Source organism: Thalassophryne amazonica, chromosome 23 (assembly GCF_902500255.1).
Source record: "Thalassophryne amazonica chromosome 23, fThaAma1.1, whole genome shotgun sequence".
Classification (NCBI taxonomy): Eukaryota; Metazoa; Chordata; class Actinopteri; order Batrachoidiformes; family Batrachoididae; genus Thalassophryne; species Thalassophryne amazonica.
The window spans coordinates 29,626,706-29,654,635 of NC_047125.1; the positions used below are offsets into that span (position 1 = coordinate 29,626,706).

General features: G+C 41.4%; 1 protein-coding gene across 4 annotated transcripts in view; it reads right to left on the reverse strand.

Moving 5' to 3' along the window:
* col4a6 (collagen, type IV, alpha 6) overlaps positions 1-27,930 on the reverse strand; it is a 134,867-nt gene that overhangs the window by 7,016 nt on the left and 99,921 nt on the right. For 3 of the 4 annotated variants that reach the window (XM_034164131.1, XM_034164132.1, XM_034164134.1), the window contains 27 exons: positions 19,140-19,229; positions 17,283-17,336; positions 17,092-17,154; positions 16,855-16,899; positions 15,346-15,399; positions 14,523-14,592; positions 14,309-14,419; positions 14,042-14,185; positions 13,654-13,740; positions 13,195-13,355; positions 12,929-13,111; positions 12,652-12,835; positions 11,519-11,563; positions 9,225-9,296; positions 8,941-9,048; positions 6,691-6,909; positions 6,246-6,404; positions 3,978-4,148; positions 3,744-3,887; positions 2,988-3,113; positions 2,604-2,785; positions 2,462-2,525; positions 2,281-2,355; positions 1,421-1,528; positions 1,218-1,325; positions 1,057-1,128; positions 837-956 (listed from right to left, as the gene is read on the reverse strand). In XM_034164131.1, the coding sequence (XP_034020022.1) occupies positions 837-956; positions 1,057-1,128; positions 1,218-1,325; positions 1,421-1,528; positions 2,281-2,355; positions 2,462-2,525; positions 2,604-2,785; positions 2,988-3,113; positions 3,744-3,887; positions 3,978-4,148; positions 6,246-6,404; positions 6,691-6,909; positions 8,941-9,048; positions 9,225-9,296; positions 11,519-11,563; positions 12,652-12,835; positions 12,929-13,111; positions 13,195-13,355; positions 13,654-13,740; positions 14,042-14,185; positions 14,309-14,419; positions 14,523-14,592; positions 15,346-15,399; positions 16,855-16,899; positions 17,092-17,154; positions 17,283-17,336; positions 19,140-19,229 (3,019 nt within the window). The remainder of the gene's footprint in view (positions 1-836; positions 957-1,056; positions 1,129-1,217; positions 1,326-1,420; positions 1,529-2,280; positions 2,356-2,461; positions 2,526-2,603; positions 2,786-2,987; positions 3,114-3,743; positions 3,888-3,977; positions 4,149-6,245; positions 6,405-6,690; positions 6,910-8,940; positions 9,049-9,224; positions 9,297-11,518; positions 11,564-12,651; positions 12,836-12,928; positions 13,112-13,194; positions 13,356-13,653; positions 13,741-14,041; positions 14,186-14,308; positions 14,420-14,522; positions 14,593-15,345; positions 15,400-16,854; positions 16,900-17,091; positions 17,155-17,282; positions 17,337-19,139; positions 19,230-27,930) is intronic. The other variant, XM_034164133.1, reaches the window with a different exon arrangement.

Genomic DNA, 27,930 nt, shown 5'->3' on the forward strand with positions numbered 1-27,930 from the left:
TGTTCATGATTTGTTGAGATGTTGAGAAAACACCAGCTATGACTTTTTAAAATTATTATTTAGGACGTTTCTCTGGGCTAAGATGAGCGTGCAGGTGCCACAGTGTCGAGGACCACAGCAACTGGGAAAAGCCAAGGGGATGCCCACATTTCACTTGACTGCAGCACATAGATGTCTACCGTATTTTCCGGCGTATAATTTGGTGAATGGTAGTTGCATCTATGACAAAAATGCATTAGGAAGGGGGGTGGGTGGGAGACACAAAATGTTTGTAATTCACATTTTTTTTTTCTATATGTGGAACTCACTGTGTAACACAGCATTTCCCCGGGGATGAGTTTAACAATGTGTAGCACATGTGCGCACCACATCCTGTACTGTTACTTAACAAGAAGTTTTAAATTCCAAAAATATGCAAGATGAACAAATAAATGTCCATTTGATAACATACTGGATGTTATTTGACACAGTATGGACAACAAAAATAGTGAAACGGACACAGATTGCTACCTCACATTAACATGGAAAAGTGAAGAGTGGAATTGTGCAGCAAGCCCTCGGCTTGTGGTGTATAACATAAGGACTGTGAAATTCCCAAAAATAAGCAATATGAAATAGTTTTTGTAATTATTCATAAAGAATGTGTTTTTTTTTTTGTTTTTTTTTGTATACAGGTCGCACAGAAGTATTAAAAAACTGACCTCCTGGTTGGTATCCAGGACCTACGGTGGTTCTGCAGTGTGGTTGATGCAGTTACACACTTTGAATGCAGTTAGTGCGTGCTCCCAGAGCTGACCTGACTGTGTAGACAAAGTGAAGCATGATTCAACATTTACCTGTCACTCCTCTCTCTCCCTTCAGCCCAGGGAACCCTGGACCTCCTGGATAAGACACACCTCTCTCTCCCTTTAACCCTGGAGTACCAGGAACACCTGGCTGACCCCCTGTGATGCCACCTGAAATCAAATTCTGTGAAGATTAGATACCTGGGACCTATTACAGCTTTTTTAGAAGCTACACTAGCAAATATTGGTTGGTATATAAGGAGGTCCTTGCCTGGTGTTCCAGGGAGGCCTTTAGGTCCAGCCAGACCATTGAGCCCATCCAAACCAGGAGATCCAGACAAACCTGCATTATAAAAACCAAACAATCAGTGTGTGTGTGTGTGTGTGTGTGTGTATATAACAAAATGTGTACACTGACAATATTTCTCTGACCTTTTGCTCCCGGACCTCCAGGACCACCAGGCTGACCAGAAGGCCCAGCTAATCCACTTCTACCTGGAAGGCCAGGTTGGCCTTTCTGCCCGGGGAAACCAGGGGATCCTGTGAAAAAACAAAAACAAACCATAAGTCATTTCATCTTTTTCTTCAAACTAGTTCTAATTTTTGGAAATAGGATGATTTGAGACATTTCTCACCCATTAACCCTGGTTGACCTGGTTCACCGGGACCTCCCTTTGTTCCAGGGAAACCTGAGTTTCCGGGAAAGCCATTGTCACCAGGCGAGCCATCGCTACCACGTCCACCTGAAGAGAGACAGTCACTTCAAACTGGTGACTCGTATCATACATAGATTAGAGGTCGTTTGTAGGACTAGATCCTATTTATACACGAGGCAGGAAAGATGACACATGCAGATCTCTGGACAACTGCTGAGATGAAGAGAAACGATAGGAAGGCGTTTACTCTGTTCTTGTTAAACACCACTGCTTTTCTTCATGTTTCTTCTTCTTCTGGGTCATTTTTCTACTTTGTGCTTTAGATTTTCATGTTCGGATCCACAATCACTTCCTATTACTCAAAGGATAAATAAGAATACTCTGGCAAACAGACGCAAGAGTGCAGCAAGATGGTCTAAGGTTGGGAGACTATGCCAGTCTGGAACCAGTGCTTTGCTGAGGACCGGATCCATACAGGGTGTCCTCTGGTGTCTGGTGCATGAGCTCTGGTATTTTTCCCCCCAAGTAGGACCAATTCAACCACAGGCTAGACTGAAAGGTAGGAGTGTATAAGGCATAGTATCAGTTGTAATACTGCATTGGCCTGAATATAAGATGGGGTTTGTTTGTTTTTTCCAAAAAATACAGGGTCATCTTATAATTAGTACTGTCTTATATTCAGGCCAGTGCATACGTGACCGAAATGTAACTAAAAACAGAGTAGCAAAGATACAAGTGAGAAATTACACTGCAGAGCAGGATGTCCTCAGTGCCAACAGATTGGTTCCAATAGTACAGAAACAGGATTTTTTGCTCGTTTGGTCTGAATGTAGCTTTACCTGGGAAGCCTGAATCTCCTGGCCTTCCTTTTGCTCCTGGAGCTCCGGGATACCCATAAGACTCTCCAGGAATGCCTGATAAACAAAACATACATGACAAACAATGTCAAGGTGTAAATTTAGTAAAAAATAAAATGCCAACATTTTGTATATGTGCATAAGGAAGAGGTTTTGAAGGTACCTTTGGCGCCAGGCCTTCCGGCTTCTCCGGGGTTACCGGGATATCCAGGTAGGCCATCATCACCCTACAGAAATCCATCAGAAAATTAATAATAACAACAATAAAAACACCCACTGTTTTAAATGTAGGTTTATTTGCGTACCCTTGCTCCAGAAGTGCCTGGGAATCCCATGACTCCTGGTTCTCCCTTTGGTCCAGGGAAGCCTGGAGAACCTGGTCGCCCAGAAAAACCAGGCACTCCTGGTTGTCCTTTACTCTGGTCAGGAAATCCCGGAAGTCCAGGCAGACCCTGACGACCAGGTGGGCCTGGCAGGCCTTTATCACCTGTGAAATGAGACATGGAAGAGATAAGATAAGATAGTCCTTTAATAGTGTTCAGTGACATTCTTTGTTAGCATTAGACATCAGACACAGATGACACAGAGAGTCATGTACAACATCGTAAATCCCCAGTTCGGCTAAAGCACGTTACTGTTGACAAATTACTGATAAATCATACAAACAAACAAACAAAAAAGTCTCCTACCTCTGGGTCCGGGGAAGCCAGGTAGACCTGGAATGCCAGGCTGGCCGGGATCTCCCTTGTCCAAATATTCATATAAGGGAGGAAGAAGGGGAAGACTGCCAGGATCCCCAGGATATCCTCGGTCACCTACAGGAGCAAACAAGATAATATAAATGCTGTATGATGATACACTTTGAGCAACATTGTTCGATTTTTTTTTCAAACTAAACGCCCTTCAGTGAATTTTGTAATGTGGCATGTTAAAGCTAGTAATAAGATAAGGTAAGATAAGATCCTTAGAGCAAGATAATGTTTTTTGTCACTATAATTCACACCAAATTATTCAGTTGTTTGGTGTGTGAGCAAGATCACACAAACATTAGTGAAGATCAAAATGCAATCCGGAAAAAATAAAAGGTCATAATTAAGAAATGAAAAAGAAAATAATAAATACTCTACACCAGGCTACACCAATGATGTTGTTGCTGTTAACGCAATACTGCTTTCCTGTTTGGTTTATCACTGAAATAAATGAAATGAACGGAAAAAGTGATGAGGGATGAAAAACAAAAGTTAACTGATGTAACTATTATTCCATGTTTCATGTGTTGCTTCATAATAGACTTTTTATCTATGATGCTAAAGATTTTCCTGAAAGAAACACTGAACAGCAGTAATTTGAGGAGAGAGGATCACGCACCCTGTCAAATAATTATTCTCCACTTCATAAATCTGCTTTGTTTTTTCATGGCACATTCACACTTGAAAAGTGTTTACCTTTTTGTCCAGGGTATCCAGGCCCACCAGGTATTCCATCTCTTCCAGGCTCTCCGGGCTGTCCCTTCCCTCCAGGAAACCCGGGGCTGCCAGGACGACCTGACAGTCCAGGGAAACCCCTGAGTCCTGGGAAACCTATTTCACCTGGTAGGCGGAACGAGACAGAAGAATTAAAATGTAGAGATGATCTCTACCAATCCTGAATGGCGACAGCACGCAATACCTCCACCTTACCTTTCCTTCCCGGTATTCCTGGGATGCCATCTCTGATTCCTGGTCCTAAAGGTCCAGGGGGTCCTCTTGGACCTGGTGATCCAGGTATACCAGGGAGTCCTGGTGTCCCCTTCAAACCGGAAGGCCCTGTGAAACCTGGGTCTCCTTGGGCTCCCTTACGACCAGGGAAACCTGAAGATTGATGGATGGACGGATGAAGTGGCAGATAAATAATTCTGAATACAGTAAACTATATTTAACATTAGCATTTATTTGACTCATCTAAAGACAGAACATAAACATTTGTATAAATATTGAGGACAAATAACTGTGTGTAAACAACAACAACAAAAAGTTAAATAAATGACTAGAATACCTAAACTTACCAGTTTCAAGAGTGACTGCAAGTTATCTCAAACACAAAGGCTTATTAAGAAACAAAACTAATTACAAACGATGTCTACCGCAACTACAGGCAGGATTCAGCACAGATGCGTATAAAAACGTACAGTATATTGTTGCTTCGGTCAGACTGAAATTGCACTCAGTTTTGGGTTGCTGTGTTCACAAAATTTTCGAAATTGAATTTGAAAATTCAAGATTAGGTTTTTATTTCACCACGCTATGATACAACAGCACTCATGATAAAATTATACAAGTTTATTAAACGTGTGGCTGACAAAACTGTGGATTTTGTCATAAAATTTTATAGTTTTTTTGAAGGTGCTGAATCAGTGTGCTGTAATAATCCTCAGTCTCCAGTATATGAAACTCAAGTGCAACTCCAGACTGAACCGACACATTTCCCCTACTTGAAATACTTTGTCCTACATCGGAATGACCCATTCTTAAAAAGGTGAGACATTTTCAAGACATATGTAATACACGAGTCATACATATGTCCCAATTTGGCACTGATGTGTTGAAAATGTCCTTTTTAAGAGTGCAGTATATTGTAAGTAAGCAGCATTGTTAAATTGCACTTTGCACCACACAATGCGATCGTACTAAACAACACGCCACAGATTAGCTGGTAAATGATTTACAAAGGTTAGTGCTGCTGCAAAAACAGTTACATTAGAAATATGAGTGTCTAAAATGTCCATTTTAAGCCATTATTTCGACCAGTGAGAGAGTTTAAAAAAATGTCAGCTTATGAATTTGCATTTTAATGTCTAAAATTGTAATTATGCTTCATTTCATATGTGTAGTCTTTATCTTTTATGTTTGAAATTAAATCAAGACAATGATACTTAATTATACAGACTGGCATCGCTTTCTTCAATGTTCTGATTATAAGACTGGTTCGGTTTTGGACTTTTTTTTTTTTTTTTGCAGCAAATAGATGACAAATTCTAACACACACTTCGAGGAAGGCAGCAGTTAAATCAGTAAATTATGTTGTCTCGGTTACACAAAGGACTGAAAAACTGATTTGTATTAGCAAAAAGGGTTGGGGGTGGGGGTGGGGGGGAGCTAGGTGATGCAGCGCTGCTACAGGTTTAGCTCTCACTGCTAATCATTAAAAAAGACAAATAAATAATGAAGTTTTTTTTATGAAACTGCAAACTATTAGTGATCAAACTCTGATTAATTTGGGAGTTCTGGCTGTGCTTCACCAGAATTTGGTAGACCAAGCTTTTATAAAATGATTACATGAGACAGTAAGTTAGTTAGCTTAATTCTGCTGTCATTAATACATGGTTTCTGATTGGACAGGGGCACAACTTCAAAGTTCAAAGTCCTCACAAATGTTAGTGTGACTGGTACCTAACAGAAGCAACGGGTAGAGCAGGTGGGAGAGCGAGCAGCATGATGGAGGGATGAATTGGAGAGATTATCTCACCTTCACAGCCTATTGAACCACCAAACACCAAGAAGAAAAAGATGGAGGGATGAGAGCATGGAGATGGTCAGGTGTAGAATGCAGGAAAGAAAGGAGGAAACACAGGGCAAGGAAAAATATTAAAGAGGGAGAAGAGAAAAATAATGATTGGTTTTGGGGTGATGCCGAGTTTAAATTAACAACTAGATGAAAAAAAAAGCAGGCAACAGGGCTCTAAATGGAAGACTGTGAAAGAAAAATAAGGTGAAAAAAGTGAGGAATGAAGAAGTGAAAGTCAACATCAAGATCAACCAAAACAATATTTGACCACCTAAACTGGTTAAAAAAATATTCAAATTCAGAAGATGCCGTTGAGGTGATTAAGACTGATCATTTTGCCAAAACTGAACATAAATTTGGTTTAGTCTGCTGTCAGACAAGAAAACCACGGACTTGTTCCTCACCTGGTGGTCCCATCAACCCTTTACTGCCAGGAAGACCCGGCTGACCTGGAATGACACCAACTGGGTCCCCCGGAATTCCAGGTAAGCCAGGAATACCAGGAAGACCATCCTCTCCTCTTTGACCCTTCCGACCAGGAACACCGGTACCTGCATCCAAACCTGATGGAAATGTTCAGAGACATTACTCCTCCAACTACCATCGCTATCACAACCTAATACCTAATACCAAAGTATGAACCATTAAGGCAAATCTTAAAGCTCATCTATTTACAACTGTTTATCATTAGTTTTATCTTAAATTCTATATATATCTTACGTATCTCTGCTGTTTTTATGTTTATGTGTTTTATCTTGTTTTATTATGTTAAGCACTTTGTAAGGTTTCTGCATAAAGTGCTATATAAACAAATTTATTATTGTTATTTAAACTTTCTCTCAGACCCACCAGGTGATCCAGGTGATCCAGGAGTCCCAGGCAGACCCTTGTCTCCAGGAGCTCCTGGTGCACCATCCCGTCCTGGAGGCCCAGGTGTAGCCCCCAGGGCCTCTCCAGGCTGGCCTTTTTCTCCTGGGTACCCAGGAAGCCCATCCTTTCCTCTGCTTCCATCAAGACTCAGTCCTGGAATACCTGGAACTCCAGAGTCACCCCGTGGTCCAGGAAAACCTGCAGGGGTGTAGGAGGTAAGGTGCACTAGCAGTTTGAATGGAGTGAACTACTATAGCTATAGTCCCATTCTGTAGTTTTACCTTCATAAGCAGAGGTCATCTCCACTTTTCAAGCACCTGACCACGTTCCTGTTCCTAATCAGGTGCCTGACCAAGATCATAGTTGGATTTCTGACAAAGGTCAAATTTCTCATTGAGTTTCTGGTAATGATGAAGTTTGTAGTTCTGCGATAGCGCCTATCAAGAAAGAAGTGGTCCCAGCTGACCCTGGTCCAGCTCAGCTTCTGATCTCTGCAGAGCACCTACAACTCTTAGTGTGCCTAGCTTCAAGCTCCACGGGGCATCAGCTGGACAGCCCTTACATCTCATCCTGTCACAGTCATGGCCAAGGATGACTCGATCTTGACACATGACTCTGCTGTATTGTCCCCTTGGACCAGCTACTTTGAGCAGTTGTAAAAGGCTGTTGGACAATTCCGGTGCCAGGGTTCTGGTGTCTGATCCGCATGTCAGCTGCAAACCGCTGAATCTCAGTCAGATTGCTAAGGTGATGAAACAGATGATGGTAGACCAGATTTCAGGGATCAGCAGTATTGTGGTTCAACTCCTACTGTTCTTCTTGTGCTGCAAACAATCTTTGCTTCCATTTGGGAGACACATATCACCGCAGCAGCCTTGAAGAAAGGACTTGTTTCTCTCTCTGGAAAGGAAAATCTTTAATTGCCTGGACTATAGTGGTATTACACTGATCTCTACACTGGGTAGGATTCAGTACTACCTAGTTGCCGTTCAGTGACAGAAGCTGTCTGGCTCCATAACCAATAAGAGAACCATCAACCACATCAGATCTGTTGATTTAGCAAAATGCTGGTTGATCAGGCTGCTCTGTGGGACATACTGAGAATTTGCAGAATCCCCAAAACATTGTTGGGCATCACAGACAACCAATAGACTGATACTGCAAGTGGTGTGCAGAGGGGGGTAGAGTCTGACCTCTTCCCAATTAATTCTGCTGCTCATCAGTAATTTGTTTGGACTGCTACTCTATTCAATAATTCCCACTAACCAGTGACGTAAGGCGAGAACTAGATTCCTTTGGTAGGCCATCTTTCCAGAGACCAATTGGGTACTGCTGTCCTCAGACCTCTGTATTTTTCACTCACTCACTCATCTTCAACAGCTTATCTTATATGGGATCAGAGCACGGGGGTAAAGTCCAACACAGCGGCCCAACACCTCACACCATGGGCAAGTCCAGGGAAGAATAAGGTTCAACCCCTATCAAGGAGCGTGATTCCGGAGCTGAGGTTGTGCTTGGAGGTGAGGCCCACCAGATGTAACTGGTCGTGCTCCACCTCCCACACAAGCTCCAGCTCCTTCCCCCCCCCAACAACGCAGTGATGTTCCATGACCCCAGAGTTAGATTTTGTTGCCTGGGTCTGGTCTGTAGAGGCCCTTGACTTTCATTGCCACCCATGGGACAGTGCACCCAACCCCAGTGGTTCCCCCTGCAAGTGGTGAGCCCACAGGGTGGAGATGAAAAGTCCACGTTGCCTCTTCGGATTGAGTCCAGCCGGGCTCCGTGGCAAGCCCGGCCACCAGGCACTCGCTGACAGGCCCTCCATCCAGGTCTGGCTCCAGACAGGGTCCTGGGCTTCCTCCAGGCCGGGTCACGTTCTTTCTTCCTCGTTTGTCCATGGAGTCTCTGTGAACCACTCCTAGTCCGGCCCCTCGCATGAGACCAATTTGCCATGAGAGACCCTACCAGGAGCACGAAGGCTCCAGACAACACAGCTCTCAGGTTCACAGGGACACACAAACCTGTCCACTTGGATAAGGTGATGGTTTTATTTTTTTATAAATTCCATTTCAAAACATGCCTGATATGCATACTGGAGTCTCGTAACGCATATTTCATAAATACTATTTGTTCCCTTCACTTGCTTCAATTTATTTGTGCCAATTTGTGTTCATTGCAATGATCATGTGTGTGTGTTTCTGCCAAGTACAACAAAGATGGAAGGTTCACCTTGTGGTCCAGGCTGGCCTCCAAAGCCCGAGTCTCCTCTTTCTCCCTTGGGACCATTAAACCCTGGACGTCCTGGGCTTCCTGGAAAACCTGGTTGGCCTTTAGGACCTGACACATAGACAAAACTCTAATTATAGCTTTTTTACAGGTTTTTTTTTTTTTTTGGTTCCTTGATAATGATTACAAATGAGAAAGTCAGCAAATCAAATCAAAGTTTCAGTTCTTTTAATTAAAATTCAGAACAGACAGCATCACATTTAAAAGACATCTTGCACGAATTTTACCTGGTCGTCCAGGTAAACCAGGTGAACCAGGGTCTCCGTCCTCACCAGGTATGGTGCAAGGCAGCACTAGACCTGGTAGCAGTCATATATGGGTTAGCTGTGACACATGTTGTAGTTGACTGAACACAGCCAACACACTGACACACAAATAATAGATCCAAAAACTATATACTACTGGTTTCTTTGACACAAGATAAACTAAGCAACATCAAAATCGCTAAACCAGAATAACACTGATGGAAACATATCCAATGTCCAGGTGGCTCTAGGAAGATCAACCTGAGATAATTCAATACCTCGTGAAAAAACTGCTGCATCACTTACAAATCAGTTTAAAAGTCTAACCTAGAACTGAGATCCAGACACAGATCTGGCTGACTTTAGTGGAGTCCTAAATTATGAGACAGGATCCAATATACCAAAAATGACTGTTCTGATAAACATCCTGGCCTGGGTCCAGCTAGAAATGTGGTGATACCCCATTTGAGTTCAAGTAAATAAGACACATTTCCCCAGAGATAAGAGAGCAAACCAGGTTGTTGTTGCAGGTTAAATGTCGTTAGTTGTAAATTGGTCATTTAGTGCAGTTAACCACAAATCAAATATTAGAACATGAAGAATTTTAAGATTAAGAGTGTTATCATTTCAAGATGGGGAAAGACTTTTGGGTCAGTTCTGCCATTTCCACTGGGCTCTCCCTCAATCTGATTGGTTAAAGCAGAGACAGGGCCAGAAAACATGCGCTAGGTATCAGCAGCTGCAGTTTTAGGAAGAACAAATAATTGAAGTTGTCCAGCAATTACACAAAACACCTCGTACATTTCAAAAGGCAGAGTACCACACATTCAGGTGAAACTAGACACTTTGTGACATGTTGGAAAGAATATCAACTGTCAATCATTGACTGACTCCGCCCTAATGGAAGAAAGGCTTCCATTGGCTCCATCATGAACAAATGATTGACAGTTACCAGTTTTGGGAATATAAAAGGGGAACATTTCCCAGCATTACTTGAGTTAAACCCAACGATAACCAACATGCTCAGGCTGCAAACAACAGATCAATATTTCACCAACGGATGATCAGTGGATATTGAAACTATTTGTTTTAAGGCTGCGATCACACTCACAAAAGGTGAGCATCAACATAACCAATCTGAAGGCTGCTTTAGTTTAAAAATTTATTTTGAAAGTTTTAGTGAATACCCTTCAGCAAGCATGACGGTGACATACGGGTTTGATAATAAAATATTAGGAATCATTGTCATTTGCCCAAGGCCATCAAATATGGCCATTGTGTATTGCGAAGGCTTTCTGTGCTCAGCATAACTCCAGTCCTATTACTACCAGAGCCTTCAAATTCACAGGGAACATTCTTGGGACACAGACCTTGGACAAGTTCAAAGATGGCTAACCTGGACCTATTTTAAGAAGCATTTTAATATGTTAAAAAGTCACATTCTGTTTCATATTTTTATGCTATGAATCATGCTAATCCTTTTTTTTTTTTTTGAGGACAGGGGTGACAGCCAATCAGAGTAGAGCAGCACATGACGTCACTGGCTGGTCTTGATCGGGCTCTCCAAAACCAGTTCATTTATGTGTAAATATAATATGTTTCTCATATATTATGTAAAAGCTTCTTCTTCTTCTTTGTCTTTCGGCTGTTCCCGTTGGGGGTCGCCAAGCAGATCAATCGTTTCCATCTCACCCTGTCTTCTGTATCTTCCTCTGTCACACCAACCAACTGAAAACACTGTTTTTGTAACCTGGTAACACTTCGGGAGTGATTTACAAGACATCTCGTGGCCGTCAGTGTATATGCAAACATACGCCAACTCAAAGCTAACTTCGGCTCTTGTCAAAAGCTCATGTATGTGCACACGCACACTGTCCTGCAAATGCTGCTAAAACATATATAAAATATTGTTCCTGATTGACTGATTTTACTCTACAACATCAATATAAACATACAGAGGTGAACACACTTATTTCCATTGTAGTTCTTGTGAAATTATCATGTGACAAAATAGAGAGGCTTGACTGAACATGTACAAATTGTACATAAGAGAATAACATCTGAATAATTAATCTAAATAACAACAAATGGGTGTGTGTGTGTATATATATATATATATATATATATATATATATATACACACATATATATCCCTCCCTATATATAGGGAGGGATATTTTACCATGAATCCACCCGTCACCGATCTGCCTGAAAGCAAAGCTAGATGTTTTGTTTTTTTTGTCTCACACATGTTCCTCTGAAAAATAGTTACCCACCCGTTCCCTCTTCGGCGTCTATAACCCCTCCACAGCTGTTTTCACCTGGACACATACACATGCACAAGGAAGGCAGGAGAGAGAGAGAGAGAGAGAGAGAGAGAGAGAGAGAGAGAGAGAGAGAGAGAGAGAGAGAGAGAGAGAGAGAGAGAGAGAGAGAGAGAGAGAGAGATCGAAGACGGCAGCATACAAAGCCAGTCAGGGTCATTTGCATGCGCCAATTAAGCCATTAATAAAATTTCATCAAATTGCAGTCGCAGTTATTGGGATAAAGCAAAAGCATATGCCGCTGGCATCGATTTCGACGTGCTTCAAAATAGGTTATTACATTTGACAAGAGGTGAGAGAGAGAGGAAGGAGAGACTGGTATTTATCAAAGTAACAGGTATAAGAAGTTAAAAAAAAAGTCTTGTTTTCACCTCACTCAGCTCTCGTCAGTGACAATAACCTTCATATTAGGATCAGCTGTTTATCATTAGCATCACCGGACAAGAGCAGACATTCATACTGAAGACAATTTTTGTGTTTTTTCAGTCTCGGAAAGGAAGAACAACAAAGTGGCCCACAAAGGGATCACATTTTGCAAAAATGATCCAGATGTGACAGCTGAATATAGCAATATATACAGTAAAAAAACAACCCCACATCTGTGCACGTAGACACCCCCCCTCTACTGTAAGAAAAATATAGGCAAAAAAAATGTTTTTTTTTTTTTGACAGAACCAAACAACTTCCTCTGAGACTGAAGAAGCACAGAAGGTATAAAAATCTGATCACTGAGCACCAATCAGTCAACCATGGAAGCAGTTTATGGATTACAGATTACTGATGGCTGAGGAAGCACATTAATGGAGACCATTAATCGTGTAGTTAACAGTTTGCTGCAGCAGCCGAGGCATGAAGAGCAGAAAGGTGCTTTGGGAGAGAAAAATCAAAGAAGAGCAGTGTCGTCCCTCCGCGAGACATAAAGCACGAACTTTCCACTGCAGAAATGTCTTCCAGAGGTTTAGGGTGCTAGGATGCAGCTGCTATGGTAACTAAAGTACATGGACGACGATGATGCGATGAGATCTTTCCAGGTTGTGTTCATACACCTATGTATAAACTCTGAACACACCTCTTCTGTCACTTACCTTTTGGACCAGGCAAACCTGGTTGCCCTGGCAACCCAGGTAAACCAGGGTCACCGGCATCTCCACGAAGGCCGGGTGTCCCAACATAACCAATACCGGGCTCTCCGGCGTCACCGGGGCGACCCTTAGATCCTGAGAATCCTGGGAAGCCTTTCTCTCCAAGTGTGCCAAAGCCAGCATCACCCTGTGGAGGAAAAACTGTTTGGATGAACTAAAAAACAAACAAACAGCGCGATCAGATTCATCAGCATTGTCACCAGATCTCTAAGGAACACACCGGAGGTCCAGGAGGTCCGGCAAATCCAGATAATCCATCTCTGCCAGGCGTTCCTGTCTCTCCTGTAGGGCCTCTAGGTCCAACAACTCCACGCTCACCTTTCCTACCAAAGCCCAGGAAGGTGTAGTAAGATGCCCCCTTTTCTCCCTTACGGCCAAAGAAGCCTCTCTCTCCAGCAGGCCCCTGAGACAGTCAGTACAGCAAAAACCCATCATGACTGGTCCTCGGCCCAGCTCAGCATCAATTCCAGAACCCAGAGTACTTACAGGAGGACCTGGAGGCCCAACCAACCCACGTCTGCCAGGGTCCCCTATTTCACCCTTTGGTCCACTGTAACCAGGGTTGCCGTTGGGTCCCGGTGGTCCAGGTAAGCCTGGAATTGATCTGCCGCCACCCCCTCCAAGACAGGCACAGTCACCAGGATCCCCTAAAGGGTTGAAGAATGGGGGGCATTTTAGGCAGCGTTTGTCCTCAAAAAAGATGTCTGTTATGCCATTTGTGTGGTAGGAAAAAAAAGTGGTAATTTTAAAAATTAATTTAACGGTTCCAGATCTCCCTGGAGACTGTGTCTGCACTGTAAAAACGGGCATCAGAACCCTCAGATTTTAACCAGTGGGGTTCTTTAACCAAAACAAAATGTTGAGTAACACACCAAGTTCTAATTATTGCACAGACATGGATTGTGTAGATCACTGATATTTAATCAGAACCCAGTATGTTTGTACCTCTGAAGCCTTTGTATCCTCTGTCACCTGGTTCTCCTCTGGGACCGGGCCGCCCAGGCTCACCGGGGCTGCTAACTCCTTGGGAACCTGCATGTGCACATGTACACAAACAGACAAATCCTTTGGTCCGCGAGAGCCTAAAATAATAAGTTACCAGAAGACTTAATCAATACAGGGCTTGACCGAGGCATTGTTAACGTCACAGGAAACAAAATGAAACCGCCGCTTGTTGACTATCTCGACTTTTCATCAGAAACCACAAGAGCAGATGACAAAACAACTATTATTATTATTAATTCAATTTCTGTATTTTAAAATCAACTCTGAAACTCCCAAATAATCCATAATAAACCACCAGTCTTTGTCATCTAATCCACAATAAACCTACTAGGATTCCCTTGTGGTCCAGGAGGGCCGGGAGGTCCAGGAAGTCCAGTGGAACCTGAAATTCCTTCCTGGCCATAGCTCGGTCTGCCTGGGCTACCTCTTTCCCCTTTGGAACCCTTGAGAAAACCACTAAAGTCTGGCAGATCTACACAGGAAGAGGAAAGAGGATTGATTCACTGGATTAATTCACTTAATCTGCACCTGTCAACGTCGCGCACAACTGCAGAATATGTGACTTAATAACTGATTCTCTAAATTCTGTGTCCACCTGGGTTAAAACTGCTGGGTCCTGGTCTCCCTGGTGGTCCTGGGAAACCTGGAGGTCCCTGATCGCCACGAGCACCGGGAAGTCCATCAAAGCCTCGTTCACCTGGTGGTCCTGCAGCCAATCAGAAAAGAGATTTAATATCATATACATAATATCTCACAGTCAACCTGAAAACTATTCGATTACTACTTCATACGGTGTCTTTCTGCGTTACCTTGGACAGATGTACCCAGCTCACTGGTGTAGACAGGAGGTCCTGGAGGTCCAGGATCTCCCTGGTCTCCCTGATAGACACATATTTTATAATTTTTAATGTTTTACTTCACTGTGTTCTTTGACAAATTAATATTGTTTCCATTTTTATGTACATTACTGTGTCAATCAGCCTGGACCTAAACAGATTAATTTATAATGTTGCGAGGTAACAGCAGCATCCTGCACAATGTCAAATATGTGAACAGCATTGTCAAGTCAAAGTAATAACAATCACCATCATCATCATCAGCTCTTCTGTTTTGGAATTAATTTCAGAATCAATGCTGCCATCTGGTGCTCAACACACAGCGGTGCAAGAACAGAACAACGCTGGAATTCGTTTGAGAAGCATTATTGCCATCTGGTGGCCAGAAAGCAGACTTGCAATAAAAACTTGCACGGACTGCCAATTGCTTTATGTGCGTCATAAAATAAAGAACTAAATAAAATAGAATATCATGGAAAAGTTTGATATTTTTGTCAATCATTTAAGGAAGTGAATATTTTTATGTATTCTACACTGATTATATATAAACAAAAATTTTTCAAGCATTTTTTTAAAAAATTTGATAACTACAGCCTCCAGCAAAATAAACCTCAGTACCTCAAAATATTAGAATATTTCAATTGAAGTTTGAACAATTCACTGTGTAATTATAAAAATAATAATTAAAAACCAAGCTTGAAACATTTTAGTTTATACTGTATGTAATGAGTCTAGTACACAACCTTTTTATGATATTCTAATTTTTTGAGATGCACTTTGTAGACACATCCTGTACCTTCGGCCCAATGTATCCTGGTTGCCCGGGGTAACCTGGATCACCTCTGAATCCCTGAATTTACAAAAGAGAGACTGAATGATTTAAAAAGGCACAATAAAGAAGGAAAATGAAACTCAAAAAACAACAAAGATCATACAGGTCGTTGAAAATGGAACTGGAACACCCATGTCCCCTGTGGGGGTAGTATAATTGCCACTCCAAAATGACGTTAACATGTAGCTCGATAGTGACAAATATACAAGAATGACATCAGCAACCACATGGAGAAGATATACTGCTGTCATCCAGAAATGATCCAGCTCTAATCAATCAATCAATCAATTTTATTTATATAGCGCCAAATCACAACAAACAGTTGCCCCAAGGGGCTTTATATTGTAAGGCAAGGCCATACAATAATTATGTAAAAACCCCAACAGTCAAAACGACCCCCAGTGAGGAAGCACTTGGCGACAGTGGGAAGGAAAAACTCCCTTTTAACAGGAAGAAACCTCCAGCAGAACCAGGCTCAGGGAGGGGCAGTCTTCTGCTGGGACTGGTTGGGGCTGAGGGAGAGAACCAGGAAAAAGACATGCTGTGGAGGGGAGCAGAGATCAATCACTAATGATTAAATGCAGAGTGGTGCATACAGAGCAAAAAGAGAAAGAAACACTCAGTGCATCATGGGAACCCCCCAGCAGTCTAAGTCTATAGCAGTATAACTAAGGGATGGTTCAGGGTCACCTGATCCAGCCCTAACTACAAGCTTTAGCAAAAAGGAAAGTTTTAAGCCTAATCTTAAAAGTAGAGAGGGTGTCTGTCTCCCTGATCTGAATTGGGAGCTGGTTCCACAGGAGAGGAGCCTGAAAGCTGAAGGCTCTGCCTCCCATTCTACTCTTACAAACCCTAGGAACTACAAGTAAGCCTGCAGTCTGAGAGCGAAGCGCTCTATTGGGGTGATATGGTACTATGAGGTCCCTAAGATAAGATGGGACCTGATTATTCAAAACCTTATAAGTAAGAAGAAGAATTTTAAATTCTATTCTAGAATTAACAGGAAGCCAATGAAGAGAGGCCAATATGGGTGAGATATGCTCTCTCCTTCTAGTCCCCGTTAGTACTCTAGCTGCAGCATTTTGAATTAACTGAAGGCTTTTCAGGGAACTTTTAGGACAACCTGATAATAATGAATTACAATAGTCCAGCCTAGAGGAAATAAATGCATGAATTAGTTTTTCAGCATCACTCTGAGACAAGACCTTTCTAATTTTAGAGATATTGCATAAATGCAAAAAAGCAGTCCTACATATTTGTTTAATATGCGCATTGAATGACATAGCCTGATCAAAAATGACTCCAAGATTTCTCACAGTATCTGCCCCCTGGTGGAGGAGCCTTGCAACTGTTCTTCATAACTTGTATTTTATGTTGCATCACAGTAAAAAATTGAAGGGTGTTTGCACCTTAGACATTCTGAACTTGTTTCTTTTCTTGAATATTTAATAATGACAGTAACGTAAAGCCTACCTGTAGTCCTCCGGGACCAGGAGGCCCGTTAAACCCTGGAGGGCCCTGCATGGTGGAATCACATCAGCATCAACAGCCAGACAAAGTGACAACGTAACAACGAAAACGTAGATAATGACTCCAAAATATAGACTAAATTAACCCAACAAAGACTTTGATTTTTACTTCTTCTTGCACGATATTCTGCAATTTGTTTTTTTTTTTTTGTATCAGTAAGTAATAAACTAAAGTTCTTACTCTGGCTCCTGGGTATCCTGGAATACCCTTCTCTCCAGGCTCTCCTGGATAACCAAAAGGTCCCTGAAAACAAACAACAAAATGAATTATTTCGTCACATTCTGCTTTGTCATTCTCTGCATTTTTTAAAATTAAAATTATTACCATACTGATGTTTCCGGGAAAACCTATGAAATTCTTAGCAGACTTACGGGTAGGCCGGGACTGCCAGGATATCCACGGGCTCCCTTGTAACCAGGTTCACCCTTTGAGGCACAGACAGCAAGAGGCAAACTTTAAACATTAAATGTATTTATAATGATCCCAAACAACAAAAAATATTATTATAGTGAGTAAATATCTGAAGCTTCCAATGACAAGTTGACTGTTTATATTTTTTGGTTCTTCCCCAACGTCAAACTTACCTTTGGTTTTGCCAACAGTGAAATGTCACGTAAAAGAACGAAGAATCCCCAGCTAACAGAGGAATTCCTTTTGTTAGCCTACATGAGGAGTAACTGAGGTGACCCGGTGAGGAGAAGGCCTGAGGCGGTGACGGTCTCCATCACCTCCGCCAGATCCCTTGAAAGGATGATGGACTTGGAACACTGAAGAATCCATGACCCTAATGTTTACTGTTGGGTGTTTTATTTGGTACATCCACCAGGACTAAACTTCTGCTATGAATTAGCAATCCTCATCGTTTAGAAATATGAACCTGAAAGGATTACGATCCAAGGTGTATAACAGAAACTCTACTTTTCTTTATCTTTTTTTTTTAAATCATGGGGACTGTTTTAAAAATCTACTCAAGAATGCATATGCACAATATCTTCAGATTTTCAGGAAATTAACCATGAACACAATCAGCATCCAATCCGAGATGTTGTTAAAGGAGTCAACTAAATTTGGATGGTCCTTACAGATTTGACAAGATGTTTCTAAGGGGAGGAGGTCTTGGTCAGAACAGCCTAAGGCTTTTCATTAATTGGGAAAAATGTCAGGACCCAAGATGGATTTATTCACTTTGTGACTCTAACAGTCCAACATCTATTGGACTATTTTGGCATCCAAAATGGACACTACAATAGCCCCCCTCTTCCAAACACCTTAAACACATTCCACTTCATATAGTGCATTTCATTTTGAACATGACTGCACGAGTTAAAGTTTTTGAGTCACAATACATCCATTTGTGCTACTAAATTTCAAAATGGTACCCAAAATGGCTACCAAATGACTGTTTTCCTTACAATGCCCCTGAAATGCATCAACAAATATTAGAATGAATAATAACAGAGCGTCATTTTTCAGTTTAAAATTTTTTGGAAACATCCTGACTGTGTTTCGGCATTGTCTAAGGACCCCAAAACAGTTGGTGTGGTTTAATGCAGAGGATGCAAAGGGGGCGGTCCAGAAACATGACTGTTTCCCAGAATTCTCCCGTATGTTTATTTTAAAACATTCTGTATGTCGGGATGCTTCAAGAAGAGTTCTAACAAACCTGCGTTCCTTTGACTCCTTTGGTAAAACCCACACTCTCCACAAATCCATTGCTCACTGGCTGGCCAGGGTCACCGGGCAAGCCCACGTTGCCCTGGATGCCGTAACCAAGGAAAAGTGTTGTTTACATTGATCACCATGGCAACAGGGAGGGAAGCAATAGGAAGGTTTAAAAGTGGCGCCAGACCTTCATGGTAGTGAGACGGTGAAGCCAGTGGAGCCGCTGCAGTGCATCGTGAGGTGAGGAGTGGGAGGAGCTTATGGGGTGAGGAGGCTAGTCTTTGGAGTCAGTATCCAATACTTGGACAGTGAGGTCAAAATACCTCTGTCGCCTCCCACTGGTCAGTTCACATGGCACAGCACAGTGGTTTGTAAGAGCGCTCTCGCCTCTCCACCACCTCTGCGGCTGTCTCCCCCTCCTTCACCACCACAGTCACCCTTCAGTGGGAGTTTGCTGCAATCACTGCTCCTCTTCCTCTTTTAGCCTCGACAGTTTGTAAGAACAAACAGCCTGCTTCCACATGTATTTGTGTGCTGTGTGCTTCTTCCCTTCCCTGCTGTGTTACCTTATCTCCTTTGTAGATAGTGAGCGTTTGTTCGCTTATTAGCGATTCGTCTGCACGAGTACCACTGGGCCCGGGAAGACCCACGTCACCCTGAAGTCCGAAATACATACAACATAGCATTAGCCAATCGGGAAGGGAGGGGCAGAGGACAAAAAGAAGAGTAGCAAGGTCACGATAGGAGGAAGAAAAAGTCGTGAACAAAACAGAAAAAAAAGGGGAGAGATTGTAGAAAGAGCATAAAAGGGAGAAATCATCAGTAAAACAAACATACAGTGCATCTGGAACGTATTTACAGAGCTTCACTTTTTCCACATTTAATTAATTAATCCAGAATGGATGAAGTTCATGTTTTTCCTCAAAATTCTACACACAGTACCCCATAAGTGACTGTAAAAAATGGCGGCGCGTGTAGACGCAGAGAGAAATTGGCAGAGTGTTTGTAGCCGCTGTGTATGTACACCCGCGTGCAAATGCTAAAATTGCGATGTCCAAGCTGTATGACAGCATAACCAGACAGCAGAATAAACACCCAGATAGCTTTTTTATTGTGGCTGGGGATTTTAACCACACAAATTTAAAGACTGTGCTCCCCAGGTTCTACAAAAATGTAGATATCAGGACGAGGAAAAGCAAAATATTAGACCAGGTTTACACTAGCTCTCCAGAGGCATACAAAGCCCGTCCCTCCCCCCAACCTGGGCCACTCTGATCACCTTTCTTTGATACTGACACCAGCCTACAAACCACTCATCTGTAGGTCTAAACCGCTGAATAAAACAATTCAGTGTTGGACTGAAGAGACCAAACTGTCTCTTCAAGACTGCTTTGAGGACACAGAGTGGGACATTTTTGAGCACACAGACATTGAGCATTTTACTGACTCAGTCCTGTCATACATTTCTTTTTCTATGGACAATGCAACAACTAAAAAGGTGGTGAAGGTCTTCCCCAACCAAAAACCCTGGTTTAGTAAAAAGACCAGATTACTTCTCCAGGCTCGGGACATGGCACTGAGGTCAGGGAACAGAGACTCATACAGACAGGCCAGAGCAGACCTGACCCGAGGTATTAAGGCTCCCAAGGCAAACTACAGGAAGCGCATAGTGGCCAACTTCATAGAGGGCAACGCACGCTCCATGTGGAAGGGTATCCAAAACATCACGGATTATAAAAAATGCCACATCACTCCCCTTGACGCAGATGTGGCTTTCCTGGACCAGCTCAATGCCTTTTTCTCCCGCTTTGAGGAAGGAAGAGGACAGGCTGAAGACACGTTGTTGCTGCCACCAACATCACCTTACAGTCAGCCCTTTGTTATCCAGCAGCACCAGGTACTGCAGGTACTGAGGAAGATCGATATCAGCAAGGCACCTGGGCCCAACAACGTGCCAGGGAGGCTGCTGAAGTCGTGTGCTTACCAACTGGCTGACATGTTTACAAAGATTTTTAATCAATCACTGCAGCAGACCACAGTCCCTGCCTGCCTGAAAACTACCAGGATCATTCCTGTGCCCAAATGCTCTGCCATTTCGGGACTGAATGACTACCGGCCGGTGGCTCTGACACCAGTGATAATGAAGTGTATGGAAAAGCTGGTGCTCAATTACATCAAGGACAAGATTCCACCCGGCCTCAACAAGCACCAGTTTGCATACAAGTCCAATAGGTGCACAGATGACGCAGTTTCCATTGCGCTTCATTCTGCTCTCAGCCACTTGGAAAATCCAAACACTTATGTCCGAATGCTGTTTGTTGATTTCAGCTCAGCGTTCAATTCCATCAGCCCTGGTAGGCTTGTCAACAAACTGCAGGCATTGAAGCTTGGAACCCCGCTATGCCTATGGATTAAGGACTTTCTGACAAACAGACAGCAGTATGTGAGAATAGGCAACTCCACATCCGCTTCCACTGTCATCAACACTGGCGTGCCACAAGGGTGTGTACTAAGCCCCATCTTGTACACACTATACACCCATGACTGCGTTGCTATTCACAGCGCCACCAACTCTGTCATCAAATTTGCTGATGACACGACAGTCGTGGGGCTGATCAGTGACAACAATGAAACGCCCTACAGAGAGGAAGTGGATTCACTGGTGACATGGTGCAGTGAAAACCATCTCGACCTGAATACCAAGAAAACGAAAGAAATACTAATTGACTTTCGGAAGGCGCGGGCTACACCTCACCATGCTCTGATGATCAAAGGGGAACGGGTGGAATGTGTCCAAGAATTCAAGTTCCTAGGACTACACATCTCTGAGGAAGTTGGCTGGACAGCCAATACCAATCATATGGTTAAAAAGGCCCAGCAACACCTATTTTTCCTAAGAACACTGAAAAAGAACAAGCTGCCTCCGCCTCTGTTGAAGAATTTCTACAGCTGCACCATCGAGAGCGTACTCACATATGGATGTACGGTGTGGTACGCCAGCTGCAGCGCATCTGAGAAGAAACAGCTTCAGCAAGTGATTAAAACAGCTCAGCGGATCATCGGTTGCCCGCTCCCATCCCTGGCTGAGGTTTACTCAAAACGCCTTCTCGGACGGGCCACAAAGATCACGAATGATCCCTACCATCCGGGACACTCCCTCTTCTCCATCCTCCCGTCTGGCAGGCTCTGGGTTATCCGAGCCCGCACAAACAGACTGAAGGACAGCTTTTTCCCAATGGCTGTGAAAAGACTTTTAGAAGAATATTGACTACTTGTATCGCACGGGGGATTACACTGCACTGTTTTTATTACTGCACCGGATATTCCCTCCACTGTTTTATTCTTTAAAATATGTATTTAATATTCATTATCTTATTTATACTGAGTTTTTAACAGACTATATATTTTATATGTGATAGTCTATTGTATATTGTAATTTATCTGTGAGGGAGCTGCTGCACAGGGGTGTTGCCGAACGACATTTCATTGTGTTTTTATACAATGACAATAAAGCTTATTCAATGATAACATGAAAAAGGTTTTTTTTTTAGATTTTTGCATATTTATAAAAAAAAATAAAGAATTAAGAAATCACCTGTACGTAACTATTCACAGCCTTTGCCATGAAGCTCAGAATTGAGCTCGGGTGCATCCTGTTTCCACTGATCATCCTTGAGATGTTTCTACAGCTTAATTGGAGTCCACCTGGGGTAAATTCAGTTGATTGTACATGATTTGGAAAGACACACACCTGTCTACATATAAGGTCTTACAGTTGACAGTCAGAGCACAAACCAAACATGAAGTCAAAGGAATTATCTGTAGACCTCCAAGACAGGACTGTCTCAAGGCACAAATCTGAGTAAGAGTACAGAAATATTTCTGCTGCTTTGAATGTCCCAATGAGCACAGTAGCCTCCACCAACCGTCAATGGAAGGCATTCAGATCCACCAGGACTCTTCCTAGAGCTGGCTGCCCGTCTAAATTGAGTGATTGGGCCTTAGTCAGGGAGGTGAAAAAGAACCAGATGGTCACTCTGTCAGAGCTCCAGCATTCTTTTGTGGAGAGAGGAGAACCTTCCAGAAGGACAACCATCTCTGCAACAATCCACCAATCAGGCCTGTATGGTAGAGTGGACAGATGGAAGCTGCTCCTTAGACACATGGCAGGCCACCTGGAGTTTGTCAAAAGGCACCTGAAGAACTCTCAGACCATGAGAAACAAAATTCTCTGGTATGATGAGACAAAGATTGAACTCTTTGGTGTGAATGCCAGGCATCATGTTTGGAGGAAACCAGGCACCATCCCTACAGTGAAGCATGGTGGTGGCAGCATCATGCTGTGGGGATGTTTTTCAGCAGCAGGAACTGGGAGACTAGTCAGGATTGAGGGAAAGATGAATGCAGCAATGTACAGAGACATCCTGGATGAAAACCTGCTCCAGAGTGCTCTTGACCTCAGACTGGGGCGACGGTTCATCTTTCAGCAGGACAATGACCCTAAGCACACAGCCAAGATATCAAAGGAGTGGCTTCAGGACAACTCTGTAAATGTCCCTGAGTGGCCCAGCCAGAGCCCAGACCTGAATCTGATTGAACATCTCTGGAGAGATCTGAAAATGGCTTTGCACTGATGCTCCACATCCAACCTAATGATGCATCAACAAAGTATTGAGCAAAGGGTATGAATACTTATGTACATGTAATTTCTTAGTTTATTTTTTATAAATTTGCAAAAATTAAAAAAAAAAAATTAATGTCATGTTGTGAGCAGAATTTTGAAGGGGAAAATAAATTTACTCCAATTTTTCCATTTTGGAAAAAATAAGGTAACATAACAAAATGTGGAAAAAGTTCTGTGAATACTTTCCAGATGCACTATATATGAAAAAGAAGAACAAAGTTTTTAAAGATAGAATGACAAAATCCATCTCCCTCCGACATACACACACAGACAGACACACACACAACACATAAAACAAAAAGAAGATATAGGATGAGAAAGAAGAGATGTGACAGTCGAGATTAGAGATGAAAAATGAGATTAGAAAGAGACAGAGATAACAGTGACAGAAAGACAGAAAGTCTAGAAAGAAGTGTGAGATATGATAGAAATAGGACAACTGGGCCAAAAGCAAAATCAGACAAAGCTAGTTACGAAAGGCAGAGAAACAGAAGAGCAACAGATAAAATGAGGGATGGAGAGATACAGATCAGTGATTAATTAAAGGAAAAGTCACCATAAAGTATCTCAGTAAAATGTTTCGGCAAAATATGCTGCTATAACAACGTTAATGCCCCTCAACATTGAGTCAATGCATCTCTGTAACCTGACAGGAGGCATGAAACGGAATTCTTCCTCAAAATGCTGTTGAACATGTTCAAAAATCTTGCGTATGTCTGTACTTGAGTTGAGATCTGGTGACTGTGAATGCCATGAGATACAAAATTTTCATGTTTAACCCCCAAGTGGGGTCATTTATGACCCTGGGCATATATTTTTGTGCACCATTTTTTTTTTCCAATTTTAAGAGGAAAAAGTTTGCTACCATGAATTTGTCCAACTACGAGTTATTTGTCCTGCATTTGTTCAAAGAATTTTACAAGGATCGGCTGATCCGTGTGGCAAATATAATCCAAACTTGTGCGGGGTCACTTATGACCCCGGGAAAATCTATGAGATTTTTGACATTATAGCTTCAGATGGTATTGTAATTTGCCCACTCTAATCATTATATTTTATTGTTTTGCAAGGAAGCATGGCCAACAGACCTAGAATACAAAGATTTACAGCTGCACAAGCATTGAGACTGAAAGTGATAGAGATATGTGAGAGATGTACAGGGACGGAGATATAAGAACTAAAGAAATAAAAAAATATAGATATACGAGTATGAGAGCTCAACACAGAGCTTTTAGCAACAGAGTGCTACGTAAGAGGGCAAGAGAGACTTCTGACATATAGACGTGAGACCTATCAAGATATGCGAGAGATACAGAGAGATATTGGAGGAACTGACATAAAAGAGATAATCAGAGGTGACAGAGGCATGGAAATATTACATATCTATGCAAAGAGATAAAAGTGATGAACAGACCTACAGTATGTCAATCAGATAGAGATGCAGAAGTGAGATAAGACAGAAAAGAGGTATAAGAGATGGAGGAACATGACAAAGAAAGAGAGAGTGATAAAGTGCAGTGAGTGATATATAGAGATTGGAGTGATATAAAGACAATGACAGAGGGCCAGAGAGAAATGAAAGAGATACAAAGACATAAGATAAACAGAGACAGACATACACAGGAAATGAATGAGTAAAGATGATGGTGAGAGGGAAATGTCAGAAGGATAAATGCACAAAAAGAGGAAGAAAATGTTTTTAAAAAGTGAAAGAGATCAGGGATACTTTATCTTCTTTTTTTAATGGTGGAGTTCCACTTTACATTAGCAAAAACATCAACATACACACGGCCTTAAACACTGGAGAAAGGGTTTTAAATTCTTGTGTTTAAAGAGTAAGTCAGCTGTTTCCACTGTGCAGTGTCAATGTTTGATGGAGCACAACATGCAAATGAAAGTTAGTACTCATGTGATTCCTTAAATGAAATGGATGAGGAAGGAATGTGCAGGCAAATGAACTTAACCTCCCAAAGTTCACCACCAGGTGACCAAACGTGATAAAAAAAAAAGAAAAGAAACTGACAGGAAAGAGGAGCAAGTGATTCCAGCACCGAGCCACAGCCCACAGACCAAACCTCCACAGTGACAGCTCAGAAACCTGAAAACGTGTGACCTTAAAGCTACTTTATGATGGAAAAATGTAATAAATAAAGACGAAATTATGAAATAAATAATGACATTAAATACACATGGTAATATAGTATCACCATGACAATGGGAAATAATGTGAACTAATAAGTCATTTTATGAAATATTTTTCATTATGGTTTATAAAGAACTCATTATTATTATGAGAAATAATTTCATCTTGCTTATTTTTCCAGCAAAATATTTCATTGCAGAAGCTTTTTTATTTATTTATGGCAGTATTTATTTCAGAATACCATTTACAGGAGGTGCTCACAAGTTTGTGAACCCTTGAGCTTTTACACATCTGAATTTTGGAATGACATCAATTAATTAAATAATAAATAAATAATTCAGGCTATTTTGTCTTAAAATTTCTAAAATGAGGCCTTTTAAACTCACAGTGAAAACTAATCTATACAACATGACAGATTTTTTAAAAAGTCTGATTTTATTGACTTATTTATTTAAACACTGTACTTTGGGATATGAATGAGATTTGGGCTGGCCACTGAGAATAACAGATTTCAAAGTGGCGTGCAGTACTTAGCCTGTTTCTTGTTAACTGCAGAAAAGAGTGGCATCTGTAGTAGTTCTTCCTCTTGCAGTTACAGCTATATTTTGAGTTGCACATTGCCGCCTTTGGCCTGAGGCATTTATTGCACCTCCAAGCCTAAATCAATAATTATTACTATGTGCTGTTGCTTATGCCTGAATCCAATCACATAACTGGCTCTAACTTCTGCTCTCTGCTTATCAACTCTTTAAGAAAATAATTACATTTTTCTGTGAAACTAAATATAATTGTTGAGTAGTTCTTGTTCTGATCAATCAATAAGCTGAATGAAAAGAAATGTGCTAATCACAATTTTGGTGACTGAATTTTCAGTTTTTCATCTCTGGGTTTTTTTTTAGTTTTTTTTTAAGCATATGAATATGTTCCTTTAAAAGATACCTTTCTTTAATTTCTTACATTTCAGAAACTGCAATTAATTGGTTCAACAAAACATTAATTTAGACATTAACAGAAAAAAAAAATCACATTACCATTTACACAAAATAATTTCCCTGGGGAACAGGTTGAAATATTGGTATTTTAACAAAACAATTTATTTATGTATTGATTTGCATATTTCGATTTGAGAATTCTCACAGTGAGATGTGATAGATAAATACTGCACTGTACCAGAGTAACACTTAAACAAATCACACTTTCCTGAATTTAATCTTAATCATGTCAAATTTCTGAGCTGTCACTCAACAGTAAGAGCAAAAATAGTGCAAGGCCACCAATCAACTCACAAATCAGATTCATTTTAGGCCGAGAAGACTCAACTACAAATTATCATCCTGGTTCAAAATAAACTTTGTTATATGTTACACTGACAGAAAGTCAAGATTTAATTTGGGATTTGGATTAAATCATTTGTCATAATTTGCAACTGTATCCTGAAGATGTGACCTGACTGAGTGGCAGCACAGATCTTTTAAAAGAACAAACCAAAACAAGTAGGATTTCACGACTTTTTATCAAACAATGGATGCAACAAACATTTTGGTGCCTTTAAGGAGTCAAGTCAAACTGTGGAGCCGAGAGGATGAGGAAGGGTGTGGTTAAAGGAGGGACAGAAGATAAGAAACATTAAAACCACAAAAAGAAAGAGGAGTGTTGGACTGAAGGAGTGCAAGTTTTGTGAAGCCACCATGTTGATTTTTTTGACATGCACATTATTTTGTATTTTACCATAAAAGAGATTCAAGCAGTCATGCACGCGGACATTAATGGATATTCATACTGTAAATCCAGCAGAGAGCTACAACAGTCCAAAGGGCCGGTCACACATATTTGTTTTCCTTAATAAATAAACAAAAACATAAGACAAAAATACCTAATCACCACCACTTAGCTCGAAGGCAGCCATCATGTTAGCTAGCTGTACCTCATAATTTTATTAAATTTTGCACAAACAGAGCCAACTTCTCCCAGAATAGACTGAAATAGTGTGCAACCAATTAAAATAAAGAGTGGATCATACACAGATTTTCCTTCAAGTATCTGTTAATATGTTGCCTGAGTAGCAACTAAGCTAACAAGTAAAGTGGTTGGACTAGCCTGTCAGTTTGGCTAGCTAACATGAATATAGCTGGGAAACATGTTTATTTACAAACAAATAATTCAATCTATCTATCTATGTGTTTCTGATATAAATCTGCCCAGTAACCTATTTTACAAAATACTGTAATTCCACCTTGCAGTTCATAGCTTGACGTTAACTATTAATTTGTGATGATTAGCACCACATTGACAAAACAAGAGTGGCGGAATGATGATGGGAATTTGTGGTCATAAAATAAACGGTACAAAAATAAAGGCTTGTGGTACTTTCACATGATTGTTAAATTATTTGCTAGCTAGCAGAGCACAGAATTTATCCTTCTAATGCGTGTATGCTGGGTAAAGTTAAGATGCTATCCAGGAACTATTACATTTTTTATTTTTTACTATAACATCATTAGAATTCAAACACCAACACATTTGCATTGAG